Source organism: Cervus canadensis, chromosome 11 (assembly GCF_019320065.1).
Source record: "Cervus canadensis isolate Bull #8, Minnesota chromosome 11, ASM1932006v1, whole genome shotgun sequence".
Classification (NCBI taxonomy): Eukaryota; Metazoa; Chordata; class Mammalia; order Artiodactyla; family Cervidae; genus Cervus; species Cervus canadensis.
Genome location: NC_057396.1, coordinates 12,247,439 through 12,260,614, shown reverse-complemented (window position 1 = coordinate 12,260,614; position 13,176 = coordinate 12,247,439). Strand labels below are relative to the sequence as shown.

At 37.0% G+C, this 13,176-nt stretch overlaps 1 protein-coding gene across 3 annotated transcripts in view; it reads right to left on the bottom strand.

Annotated features, from left to right (window-relative positions):
• MTMR2 (myotubularin related protein 2) overlaps positions 1-13,176 on the bottom strand; it is a 105,677-nt gene that overhangs the window by 32,554 nt on the left and 59,947 nt on the right. For 2 of the 3 annotated variants that reach the window (XM_043482337.1, XM_043482338.1), the window contains 3 exons: positions 7,919-7,994; positions 1,428-1,522; positions 1,153-1,263 (listed from right to left, as the gene is read on the bottom strand). In XM_043482337.1, the coding sequence (XP_043338272.1) occupies positions 1,153-1,263; positions 1,428-1,522; positions 7,919-7,994 (282 nt within the window). The remainder of the gene's footprint in view (positions 1-1,152; positions 1,264-1,427; positions 1,523-7,918; positions 7,995-13,176) is intronic. The other variant, XM_043482339.1, reaches the window with a different exon arrangement.

The window sequence follows — 13,176 nt, the reverse complement described above, 5'->3', positions numbered from 1 at the left end:
AGCGAGATGGACACAGGTGTACATTAGGCCATAGTAAGGAGAAGAGTGACCTTGGAAGTGACAACAGTATCAATATTAAATATCTATGACTAAATGCTAAAATTACTTTAACAATCTAAGGCAAGTATTGAGAGAGTGAATTCCTAGGTAGGTTGATAAGAAGTCCGGGGTCCCTGAGGAGAAAGGTGTCTGGGGCTCTCAAGGAGGAGATAGGGGTCTGGAGTTCTCAAGAAGGAGAAAAGGACAAACTGTTTTCTACATTCCTTCATCTTAATCACATAAAACATTTTTTCTTTAAACCCAGAGCTGATGATTACACAACAAAACAACTTAAACTCTGTATTAAGGATTATATAGTAACTATGTATCCTGCTTGAGGACATGTTTTTCCTTCTGGAGAACCTTCTGACTAACCCTGTTATTTGACAATGTACATTGTGGGAGTGGGTCTGGTAAGATCTTTCTATTGTTAGTTCTAATCCCATTATCTTAAAATGTAAACCAAGGGAGTGGGTGTGGTAAAACCTTTACAACCTTGAGACATTCTTCTGATTTCCTATAACAGCCAACTGAAAAGGTATACAGCTCCCTTTCCTAAGACTAGCAAGGGGGCACTCTCTGTCCCCCTTCTGATGTCTAAGCCAGAAGCTTTCCCTGTCCCTTTTTATACTTTAATAAAACTCTGCTACACAGCAGCTCTTGAGTGATCAAGAGGTGGTCCCAAATCTAAATCTTCAGAGATCACGAATCCGACATTGTTCACTGTAAGGGATAAGTATCAATGCATTTATAGAATGAGTTAGATAATAAAATACAGATGGTCTACCAAACGAAGTCTTCCCCACTACTGTTTCAGAAGCAGAAAAATTATGAAAACTAAAAATAGGAAAGAGGTAAATATATCATAATCAGTTCTTTCACTACAAAGTACTATGAGTCTTAACTGCTCAGAGCCTTATGTTTCTAATTTGTAAATTAAATTCACAACAGATCACCTTTTTATTACTCCTAAATGTTGTTTTATTCTACTAGAATGATGCTTCTAACATGAAATCCATTTGATATTTTGGAAACCAATTTCTAAACACTGGCTCTATTTAATAGAAAGCTTTCCAAACCAAAAAAAAATTGCATACATATTACAACATTCACCTTGCACACAGTTTCCAGTCCATAAGAATTTTCACCACGACTAGAAGCACCACCAATTTTTTCTACTCTGCTTATAACACCAAGAGAAGCATCTAAAACAAATGGGGGATCCTAAAAGAAGGAAGAAAAAAAAAAAATTAAAACCGAGCAATTAATACTGTATAATTACAGCTGAGAAAAATATTTAATTGGAAATGTTTTAATTAAAAATGATTAAAGATGAACAAACAACACACAGATGTACACAAAAAAAAATCTAATCCAGCAAGTCTTACCCGTTCCATGCTTTTGAAATATAACCTGTAATTCGTAACAGTCAGAGTTCCTCGTACAGCACCAGTGAATGGACATATATAAGTTACATCTTTGGCTGAAAAGAAAAAGAGCCCGCAATTTACTCTCTATTGTACACTATTAAAAACTGCACTCTGATCTTTCACAAATAAAATTTAATAGCATTCTGACCGCTAGTTTAAATTATGCTTGAAAATCACAGAATCAGTGATTCCAAGAGACATCGGGAGCTAAATCCAAGCTTCCAACCACACACTACAATCTGGGGAGGGAAAGCAGAATAAGTGGGAAGGACTAAGGAGACAGAGGGACATCTTCCCCAGTCCACTGGTTTTCTTCTGACCGTAGTCTAGTTTGTCAACATTCCTCTGAACATACAATACCTAAAACATAATACCAGAAACTCCTGACCTGATTATATTTATGGGGAAAATACTGCAGAGAAAATAAAATGTATATGAACTATGATTTCTTAGAAAAATATAATAGCATAATAAGAGGGTATTAGGTACCTGATTAAGAAACAGATGTCAAACTTTGTAGAGAAATAATCACACTGTTTAATGTTTAATGATGAATCTATACAGTATTATCTTTTTAAAACATGCATTAATTAATACTTAATATGGTAGCATTCATATGCCCAATACAAAGGTTTTTCTATTTTAAAATATTCATAAATCCCTGCTATGTCATCATTGCAGCAAATCAGCAGATAAAGGAGTATCTTCATTGTTCCAAGAAACTAAGGCACAATTAGAAGCAAAAAACTTCTAAGAACCTTTCAAGGGGCTTCTGGGAAAACGTAGGAACATGAAATATGCTTAATAAGGCAGGCAACTTCCTGAGTCTGCTTTCTATTCCTCACTGTGAAGGACTGACCGCTTAGTATGGAATTTGAAATGAGACTGATCTTCTAACATACATTTCTAACCTTCAAAATGGCTCCCTTGGGAATGTACAAGTATGAGCTACATTTTTTTAATCACTGTTTTCAATGCATTTCCAATGTTTCATTAGAGGGAAGCTATTAAAATTAAATAAACCCATCATTAAAGAAAGATACATAAATTTGCCTTGCATACAATTTCTTGCCCTTATGAATTTTTACCTCAATTGGGAAAGCTTTACTCAATGTTACTAAAAACATTCCTGGATTCTTTCCAGAGCCAATTTTCTTCACTCACACAAGAAAATCAATCTTATTATTCTGTACCCTTCTACAGGCTATGTCCCTGTTAGTCCCAGTCCAAAGTTTTTGCTACAACTTCCACTTTATTATAAAACCATGAAATAATATACATGAATGTACTTCCAAAACTAAAAGTACTCTACCAAACACAAGAGTTTATAGCTATGTTACTATTATCATCATTAGGGTCTGCTTTGCTCTGTCCCTTTTATCTTCTTCCTCAGGCTGGTAGCAACTAGGTCACTATGAAGAGAGAATTTATGCCCAGCAGGGCTTGTACCAAGTAGAAGAAAGACTTTGACCAGGAACCTTATCAGAGCAAATGACAATAATAACCAGCACTGACAGAATTTATAAAGCACTTTTCACCTTGACTACCTGCCTTAACCTTCAAAATCACCTTCAAACATTAAGACCTCTAAGTACCTACAATTTTCAGACGAGAACACCAGGGTTCGCAGAAGTAAAACAAACTGCCTAATGCTTCAGAACAGTAACTGCTAAGATTAGGACTTAGTGCAGTTTCCATGACTGCAAACTGAAACCTCCTTCCAGAGCACCACGCAAATGGCTTCCCTGGTGGCCTGGATGGTCAAGAATCTGCCTGTAACACGGGAGACGATAGGTTGAATTCCTGGGTCTCCTGCACCAGGAAGATCCCCTTCCCCTGAAGAAAAGAATGACAATCCACTCCAGTATTCTTGCCTGGAAATTTTCATGGACAGAGGATCCTGGCGGGTTACAGTCCATGGGGCCAGCAAGAGTTGGACACAATTGTGTGACTAACTCAACTGTGTTGCTCTTAAGCCACTTTTAAGCCACTCAAGTGACACGGCCTGTCTCCTGTGTTAAAGGGTGAAATACCGCAGTTGAGGCCACCTCTGCTGATGACGTGCCCAGGCCAACACCCTTCGACTACTGCAGCTACTGTTGGAGCATTCTGTTGATGTCTCTAACACCACCGTGACTTTTAAAAAATGTCTAAACTGCAAATTTACATTAGCCCAACTAAGAATGTTAGTTGGGCTAATGTAAATGAATTTTTCATATGAACTAATTTTCTACATGAATTAATACACTCAAGGGTACTCTAGCCTCATACTTCCCTGGTGGCTCGGACGGTAAAGCATCTGTCTGCAATGTGGGAGACCCAGGTTCAATCCCTGGGGGGGAATATCCCCTGGAGAAGGAAATGTCAGCCCACTCCAGTACTCTTGCCTAGAAAATCCATGGCTGATTCATGTCAATGTATGACAAAAACCACTATAATATTGTAAAGTAATTAGCCTCCAACTAATAAAAATAAATGAAAAAAAAAAAATATCCCATGGACGGAGGAGTCTGGTAGGCTACTGTCCATGGGGTCGCAAAGAGTCGGACATGACTGAGAGACTTCACTTTCACTTTTCATACTTTATATGACATTTAATTTTTTGAATAATCAAGTCTATCTGATGATTTGAATCAGAGTATCTTATTTAATATATTAAGTATTTCTCTAAATTTTGCAATACTAACACTGCCAGATGCTAAAAGAGCTTAGATTTACTGATCTTCTCAAATTTTTCCTAAGCTCACAAAGAATCCATAATAGTTTCTATGGGGTAGACCAAAATGACTTTGAGAATACATATCTATAAGGATGCAAAGTATATGCAAATAAATGTAATATACAAGAGCATACAATCTGTGCAGAGAGGCACAAAAACACACTCTAAATAAGATAAAGGAGGCAAGTCCACTAAGCTATGGGATCAGAGAAGGTTCAAGGAACACAGGTATGAGAGCCGTGCCCCAATGGTTAGTGCCCTTTAGATGTTAGAGATGCTAACTCAGCATTCAGTGAAGAGAAGAACCTAACACAGATGTGGGAAAGTAAAGCAATTATTTGCACAAAGTATATAGTCTGGATCTAATTCATACTGTATCACATTCTCTTCATTCCTTCTTAATTTCCTCCTCCCTGGTTCTTCTTCTACCATATAACTGTAAAATGCCTACCAAAGCTATGTTCTTGGCCCTATTTTTACTCCATACACTCTGAGTTATTTTCATACTTTCATTTTCAACAAATATCCATATTCTGATGGTTCCAAAATATGACTTCTAAGCTGATCTCTCTCCTAAACTCCTAAATACCTGAAATTTAACATAAATACTATACCAATGGCTCATGAAAATTGAGAGAAAAAGATAACACTCAATAAATTTTTGGAGATTACTCCTCCTGATCTGGTAACTGATTGACTATCAGAGCTCAGAAAAGAAAAGCAGCTGAAGATGACTCCCAGATTTCTGCCTTGAGTGAATGGACAACCAGTGTTAATGTTAACTGATGGACAGAAGAAAAGAAATAAATTTAGAAATATAGGTGATGACTTCAGTTTTGGATATGTTGGGTATAAGGGTATCTATAGAATACCCATGGCCGTGTGTCTAAGATGCAGGCATTGTTTATCTGTATTAGAACAGAGGTTCACATTAGAAGCAACAAATTTTGGAGTCATCAGTAAAGACATGGTAGGTAAAGCTACTAACTTAGATATCATCAATCAAAAAGAACAAATAAGAGAGGAAAGGGAAACAAGCCACAGATGAAGTCCTAAATGGAGTGTTGCTATCTAAAAAAGAAGATAACAAAAGGGATTGAGTGATAACTTGAAACTCTTTTATAAGGTTATTTATCATAGTGGAAATAGCATATGCTTTTAGGCTTAGAAGAGGGAAAAAAACTGTTACAGTGCTAGATATAACTTTACTAGCCAGGCAGTCTTCTGATGCCTTAGTTTCTTCATCTGCAAAATGGGATCAGCATCTTTCTCAGAAGGTCACTGTGAGGATGATTAAATCAGACAGTAAGCACTCAGTAATGATAACTATCATTATTATATAGGATCAAGTAGTAATAATACATAACACCTTACTGAGTAAGTAGCTCAGGAGAACTTAGGATACCTGAAGTGAGTAGGGGGAAAAAAAGGAATGGGCAAGTATTCAACCAAGAGTTAAAAGTAAGAAGAGAGAAATGCTAAACATGAAGGAATTAAATGTGCCATAGGCAACAACAACAGAGGATAGGTCCCCTTTGGCCTGCTTATTTTTACACAAATAAATGACACTTGGCTTAAGACTTCCCCAGTGGCTCAGATGGTAAAGAATCCACCCGCATTGCAGGAGGCACAAGAGATGCGGGTTCAATGACTGGATCAGGAAGATCCCCTGGAGAAGGGAATGGCAACCCACTCCAGTATTCTTGCCTGGGGAATCCCATGGACAGAGGAGCCTGTGGGCTACAGTCCATGGGGTTGCAAAGAGTCGGACTGAGCGACTATCACTTTCAAGTTCTTTTTAAAATTATGATTGATGATAAAATGAAAAGTGACTAAGAAATCATCTACTGTATTTGCCTACACATTACTTTATTTCTCAAAAGCTATGAGTATTTTAACAGCTGAATAACATTCCATTGTGTATGTGTGTGTGAGTGTGTGTATACCACATCTTTTTCTTAATCATCTTACACTATTTCTTTAGAGTTCTTTTGTGGATACAAGCATATAACCTTTTCATTTTTTAACTGACATGTACTTGCTCTACTATACAGTTAAGTTACAGATTTACAACACAGTGATTCACAATTTTTAAAGGTAGTATTCCATTTATCGTTATTATAAAATAATGGTTATATCCCCCGTGTTGTACAGTACAGCCTTGTAGCCTACTTTATGCCCAATAGCATGTGTGTCTTAACCTCCTGCCTCTACACTGCCCCTCCCCCACCCACTGGTAACCACTGGTTTGCTCTCCATACCTGTGAGTTTACTTCTTTTGTTGTTGTATTCACTAGTTTGTTGTACTTTTTAGATCCCACATATAAGTGATATCATACAGCATGTCTCTAACTCACTTCATCTAAGTTCATCCATGTTGCTGTAAATGGCAAAGTTTCATCCTTTTTATGGCTGAGTTGTATTCCATGTCATACACACACAAACATTCCCATATATACACACAAACACTCCACATCTTCTTTATCTATTCATCTACTGACGAACACTTAGTTCACTTCCATATCTTGGCCTCTGTAAATAATGCTATGAACATCGGGGTGTGTGTATCTTTTTTAATTAATGCTTTTTTTCCCCCACATATAGACCCAGGAGTGGAACTGCTGGATCATATGGTTATTCGGTATATACCTCATCTTCTTCTTTATCCATTCCTCTGTTAATGAACACCTAAAAAGGAATGAAATCTTGCCATTTGTGAGAATATGAACAGACCTGGAGGATATTATATTTAATATGTCATACAGAAAGACAAACACCATATATTTTCACTTATATGTAGAATCAAAAAACAAAACAAAGGAATAAATATAACAAAACAGAACAGACTCAGATACAGAGAACAAAGTAGGGGTTATTAGGGGGTAGAGGGGTGGGGAAAGGAGCAAAACAGGTAAAGGGGATTAAGAACTACAAACTACCAGTTGCAAAATAAACAACTTAAAAGGATGTAATATGCAGCACAAGGAATATAGTCAATATTTTATAATAACTATGCATGCTGTTTAATCTTCAAAAATATCAAATTACTATGCTGAACACCTAAAACTAATACTGTAAGTCAACTATACTTCAATATATAAATAGATATCTTAAAGATACAAGAGCCATGGGTATTTTGTGTATTATCACACAAATGAAACAAAGTAAAAGCATAAGGACAAAAAAACAGCTTGACAGTGTGCTCCCAGTCCCCAGTCCACACAGTAAGTTAATACTTAGTTACTCGGGTTGGATAAAGAAAGGCACTGACATGCAAAGCACTCACTTTGCAATGGAGATGAAATATATTTATCCAAAAATTGACAAATTTATTCAAAGGAGGAAAAATAAAGAAGTAAAAAGAGAGAATATGTTTCAGAAAAAATTACTTGTACAAAGTGACAATTCAATTTTTTATCTAGTCAACCCACTATCTAACTGCAGTAATTCAAAATAATAAAATTTACTGTGATGGAATTCCACAACAGTTTTTAAAATAAGTCACCTTCTTTCAAACCAGAAAAGCAGCAAAATATAACTCAATGGCATGCTTCCATTAGTTAAAACCCAAATACAGTCAGTAGGTCTAGACCGAGAACACACTGGGAGCAGGAAGGAGTCTGTCCAGTAGGAGGTGTCTGCACAGAGAGCCTGTCCTGTGTACGCGAAAACACTGGCTAGTCTGTACAGCCACAGAGGAGGAAACTGGACAAAGAATACCATTACAGACCCATGTCTTTAATATTTTCTCCTGGAAGCAAGGGTGGTTCTTCCATTTCTGCTAATTTGTTAGACTCCCTCAGGACCTGGATTGGAAAAGAGAGGAGAAGGCAAGAAAAGAAACAATTTTTTATTCAAAGGCTAATTTTTAACTTAAATTTCAACTGAGTATACTTGGTCTTATTTAAATAGCATTATATCACATACACTACTTTAAATCAAATTTTAAAGACTGTAATGTTGGCATGTGTAACACATGAAGTTGCTGTTTTTCTACAAAACATTTACTGAGTGCCTACTTTGTATAAGATACTACACAAAACACTTTATGTTTTTTATTGACTCCTACAATGGCCCTATAAGGAAAGGTATCATTATCCTCGTTTCTTAGATAAGGAAAAAGAGGCCAGAAGCAACAATTACCTTGTAAAAAATCCTATAGCTAAAAAGTGTCAGAGCCTAGATTTGAATTATAGTTTTGGTGGACTACAAAGCTCATTTTATTTCCCTTCAGCCATATTCAAGTGCCCTACTGCATTAAGACTTACATAAAATCAAACTTTTATGTAGATTTAATGTTTAGAAAATCTGGAAATGATGCTGATAAAGAATCTTGTTGAAAAAGAGATATTTAATAAATTAAAATCAAGATCAACAACACTTACTGAGTAGTTACCTTATGAAGAGTATTACACTGGATTCCAAGAATGTAAAGATGCAGAATCATGGTTTTCTAACGGATTTACAACCCATAGAACACATGCGCACACACACACATGCAACTGTTTTATGCTAAGTATATCCCACGACCTTTCAAAAGCCTTAACTTTCACCTCTTTCACTGCAAATCGATAATCTTCACTGTCTCCAATTCTTCACCTTCCATTAGTTCCTCAACCTTCTGCAATCTGGCTTTGCCACCTAACCCAACCTCTTCAGGGAACCTGATTTCTTTCCAATAGAAGGTGAAAGTGAAGTTGCTCAGTCCTGTCTGACTCTCTGTGACCCCATGGACTGTAGCCTACCAGGCTCCTCCATCCATGGGATTTTCCAGGCACGAGGACTGGGGTGGGTTGCCATTCCCTTCTCCAGGGATCTTCTCAACCCAGGGATCGAACCTGGGTCTCCTGCGTTGCAGGCAGACGCTTTACCGTCTGAGCCACCAGGGAAGCCCTTTCTCCCCAGTAACCTCGTTATTAAAGACAATGGGTATTTCTCAGTCTTTATTTCTATCTCCTAGCTACATCCGATGCTACCTGCACTTACCTGCTCCTTGAGAGCACACTCTCCTGGCTAAACACTTCCTTCTCTGGCCACTCTTTTTCAATGACCCTTCTGTTCCCTTTTCTCAACCTTATTTCTCAGATGTTTGTCCATTTCTCACTTTACTCACTTCCTGTTGATTTCATACCTTACCTATGACTTTACCTCACTTCAATCTATATCGTCAGCCAATATTTTTCTTGGACTCCAGTTCCACACATCCAACCGCTTAATGTTCCTCTCCCTCTGTGTGTCCCACAGATACTGAAGAGATCTCAAATCGATCTGTGTTCCACACTGAGCAAGAGGCGCTACCAGCCATGTGACTGTCAAAGTCAGTTTCGCGGGAGGGGGCGAGCAGTGGTCTATGAGCTGACTCAGACCTTCCACTCCAACCTTGATTCGTTTCATTAGACTGAGAACCAAAACACCTAGAAAAAAGACTCACACTTTTTTTTTGTTATATAGCATTTGACTTTTTATTTCCTTCCATCCAAAAAGTAGACCGAGAGTCCTCAAGAGAAGGTAAAAAGGAAGAAAACACAAGGTACTGCAACTGCCTTAAAGGTCACCTTCCACGGGCCGTCGAAGCTAGGTCAGAGGTCTGCAGGCACGGGCCCCTCTCTGGCACTTACCCCCCGCTCTAACGGCTGTCTGTTTTCCTCCCTACCAGAGGCTGGGAAGAGACACCATAGTGCACACATTTTTGAATTCCCAACAAAAATAAAATACCAGGCACATACATAATTTTTAACTATCTTTTAACAGTAAAAAAAGTAAAAAGAAACAGTCAAAATTGGTTTTAATAATATATTTTACTTAATCCAACAATTCAAAAACAGTCATTTCAAGATATAAGAAGTATTTTTAAGTAAAAGATACTTTATATTCTTTTACTCATACTAAGCCTTCAACATCCAGAGTATGTTTTATACTTCTAGCACATTTCAACCAGACCAGCCACATTTCCAGTGCTCAATAGCCATCAGTCTATCGGTGCCTGAATTGAGCAGCGCTAATCCAACAAATCTAATTCTTACTGATAATCAAGTCATTCCCAAGTTTAAGCTGTGCACTTAGGGAGGATGAGAAAAAAGGGTTAGAAATTACTGCCACAGCCCAATACTCACCAAGGTCAATAAAGGAAGAACTACAAAGAACAAATTACTTCTCTTCAACACATCCGCAAGCTGCACAAATTCACTTTTGAAAATTTAATAATTTCATAAAGCAATACCTAAAGAACTAAAATATATACACACATATATACTTTTTAATATTCCACATTCTAGAACTCAAAAAAGGTCACTTTTTAACGGTATCTCATTGCTACTTCCTGATACAATCTTTTATGTAGTCATAAAAGAAATGTAAGAAAAAAGGAAAAGAGATAAGGAGGGAAGGAAGGAGTGAGGGTGGGCCTATGAAGGTACAGAAAATCAGGATGAAAACTTGCACAATGCAAATATATACAGACTTCTTGGCTTCAAATTCTTACTATGCTACATGCTATCTAGGTACTCTTAGACAAGGTGTTCAACTTCTTTATGCCTCATTTTCCCCATCTATAAAATGGTCATAATCACAGTACTCCACAAAAGGGTTGTTATAAATTAAATGAGTTAATACACAAAGTATTTATATCAGAGTTGACACAAAAATATACTTAACAAGTATTTTCCATCAATAATAGCAAAATATTTAGACTAACAAGACTGCCAGAATCTGATAAGAATTTCTACTAATTATGAAAACAAAAGACACGAATAATAACTAACACACAGCATACTGAAAAACCAAACATGTGAAAGATCATATAAAGGGAAGATACTTTACTCTGTGCCCACTGTCTACCGCTTGATTTGGAAATGTCCCTCACTCATGTCGCTCACAAGGCTGGACACGTGTTCTCTACTGCACAGGTTTACTTCTCCCAGCTGTTAGTGTTGTTCCCCACGGTTTCCTCTCTGTCTATATTTCTGCATTCAGAAGGAAGCCACAATCCCCAGAAAATATGTGCACTGCAGGCGTGGAGACAAAGGCAGTTCTGGCAGAGGCATGGGTGCATGAGGAGGTATAATCTTCGTAAGTAAAACTTTGCAAAGTGAGAAAAGACAGAGAAATGCATGTCAGCAGTACGTGTCGAGAACGGTAGGCTCTCTCATACTCTCTGACTAGAACCTCAGAGAGCAAGACAATGAAGAGAGCAAGATGGACAGCACTATTTGGAAACTCTGCACCAGATGACAGACTTTTAATAACAGGCATACACTGGAGTTTATACATGAACAACTCACTTAGAGCTCAAGATACTGGCACAAAAAGAAGCTCAAACAACTCAACAAGGCAGGCCAAGGGCAATCCGGACACTTTGCTTACTGGCAAACACTGACTCCAAACAAATCTATCCGTAACAAAACCAGAGGGAAAAAAGGGGGTGGTGGGGAGCCTAGAAGAAAAGATTATTTGACAAGAAGTATCAGCTTGAAGCTCAAAAAAAACAGCAGTCCTCTGAAAATAATTTCTATAAGCATTAGCAGAAACAATCTGTAAGCTATCTGCATACCTGAAAGTAAACTAGCCACAACCCCCTAGGAGACAGGAACAGAAAGGAGACAGAGACTAAGAGAAATGGGTAAAACAAGGAACTGCTTACAAAAGATTTCAACGTAATAGCAGAAATAAAATCTGTGCTGGTATTAATAAAGAACTGAATGAATTATTTAAAAAGCAGCATTTATGTAGAGGGCAAACATGGAACGTCCTCTAAGAATTTGTAGAGAAGAACAGACGCAAAAATCACGAGGGAAGGTGATAACAAATAAAATAATTCTATTCCCTAAAGGAAAAAATTAAAACTGGTTAAAAGCAATAATCCAACATGTAACTGAAGAACATGTTTTAGAAACGAATAGAGATATTCTATATTTGCTGATCAGACTAGTTTACCGTGTTCCAAATTAAAAAAAAAAAAAAAAAATCAATGAACAGAGACATATATGGGTACATTTTAGCAAAAAATTTTTGAACTGTAATTAAAAGACAAACTATGGCTATATAGACAAAATGTTTTTAAAGAGAATTTACATACAAAAGCAAAACCCAGCTACCTTCAGGCTTCTCTGTAAAACTATATCCCAGAAAACAATAAGAAAATGTTATTGGATTCTTAAAGGAAAAGACTGTGATCACTCTAATATGGAAGTCATTCTCAGACATGCCAAGTCACCAAAATATAGCATATGTGTCCTGCTTTTGAAAAAAGAAAAAGAAATTACTTGAGGCAGTAATTAAGCTGAAAAGTGGGAATGAAAATTAAAATATATATAATAAATTTGTGGTATCCAGTAAAGACAAGTTTTACATCCTAACTACCCTGCAGTCAAAAAAAAAAAAAAAAACACAAAAAAACAAAAACCAAAAAACATTTACTTCCACCACACAACTCTGAGTCTTAGTTTCATCATTTATATTATTAGGGTAATATTAATATCCACCTTACAAGTTTGTGAATATGAAATGAGATCACTGCATCATAAAGGGACTTGCAAGGTGCTATTAAAATGTAAGAAAACACTTATTCACTTAACAGAAGTATCAACATAAATTGCACTGTCTCTTGTCACAATGGCTTATTCACATGGTGCTTTACTCCTCTGCTCTAAAATACACAAGGATTAATATTTGAGATAGGATATTATAATGGGAACCACATATTTAACTCTTGAACTATTAAGCTCCTAGACTTAGCTACAGAATAGCAAGCAACTTACTGTTCTAAAGAAAGCAGCAAGAGGAGTGATGTTAGCATCATGGCAGCATAAGACGTCTCTCGTTTTTGTTGCCCTTTAACATCTAAAATTTGGCATCTAACAATGAACAAAAGTGCCTCATGTGAGCTATGGAACCCAGCATCATACGCTGAAGGACCTAGAGGGAGCCTCATCCACCTGAGCAATGTGTAAGCATTGCAGAATGTGTAACAATGTGTAAGCAAGCAGAAAG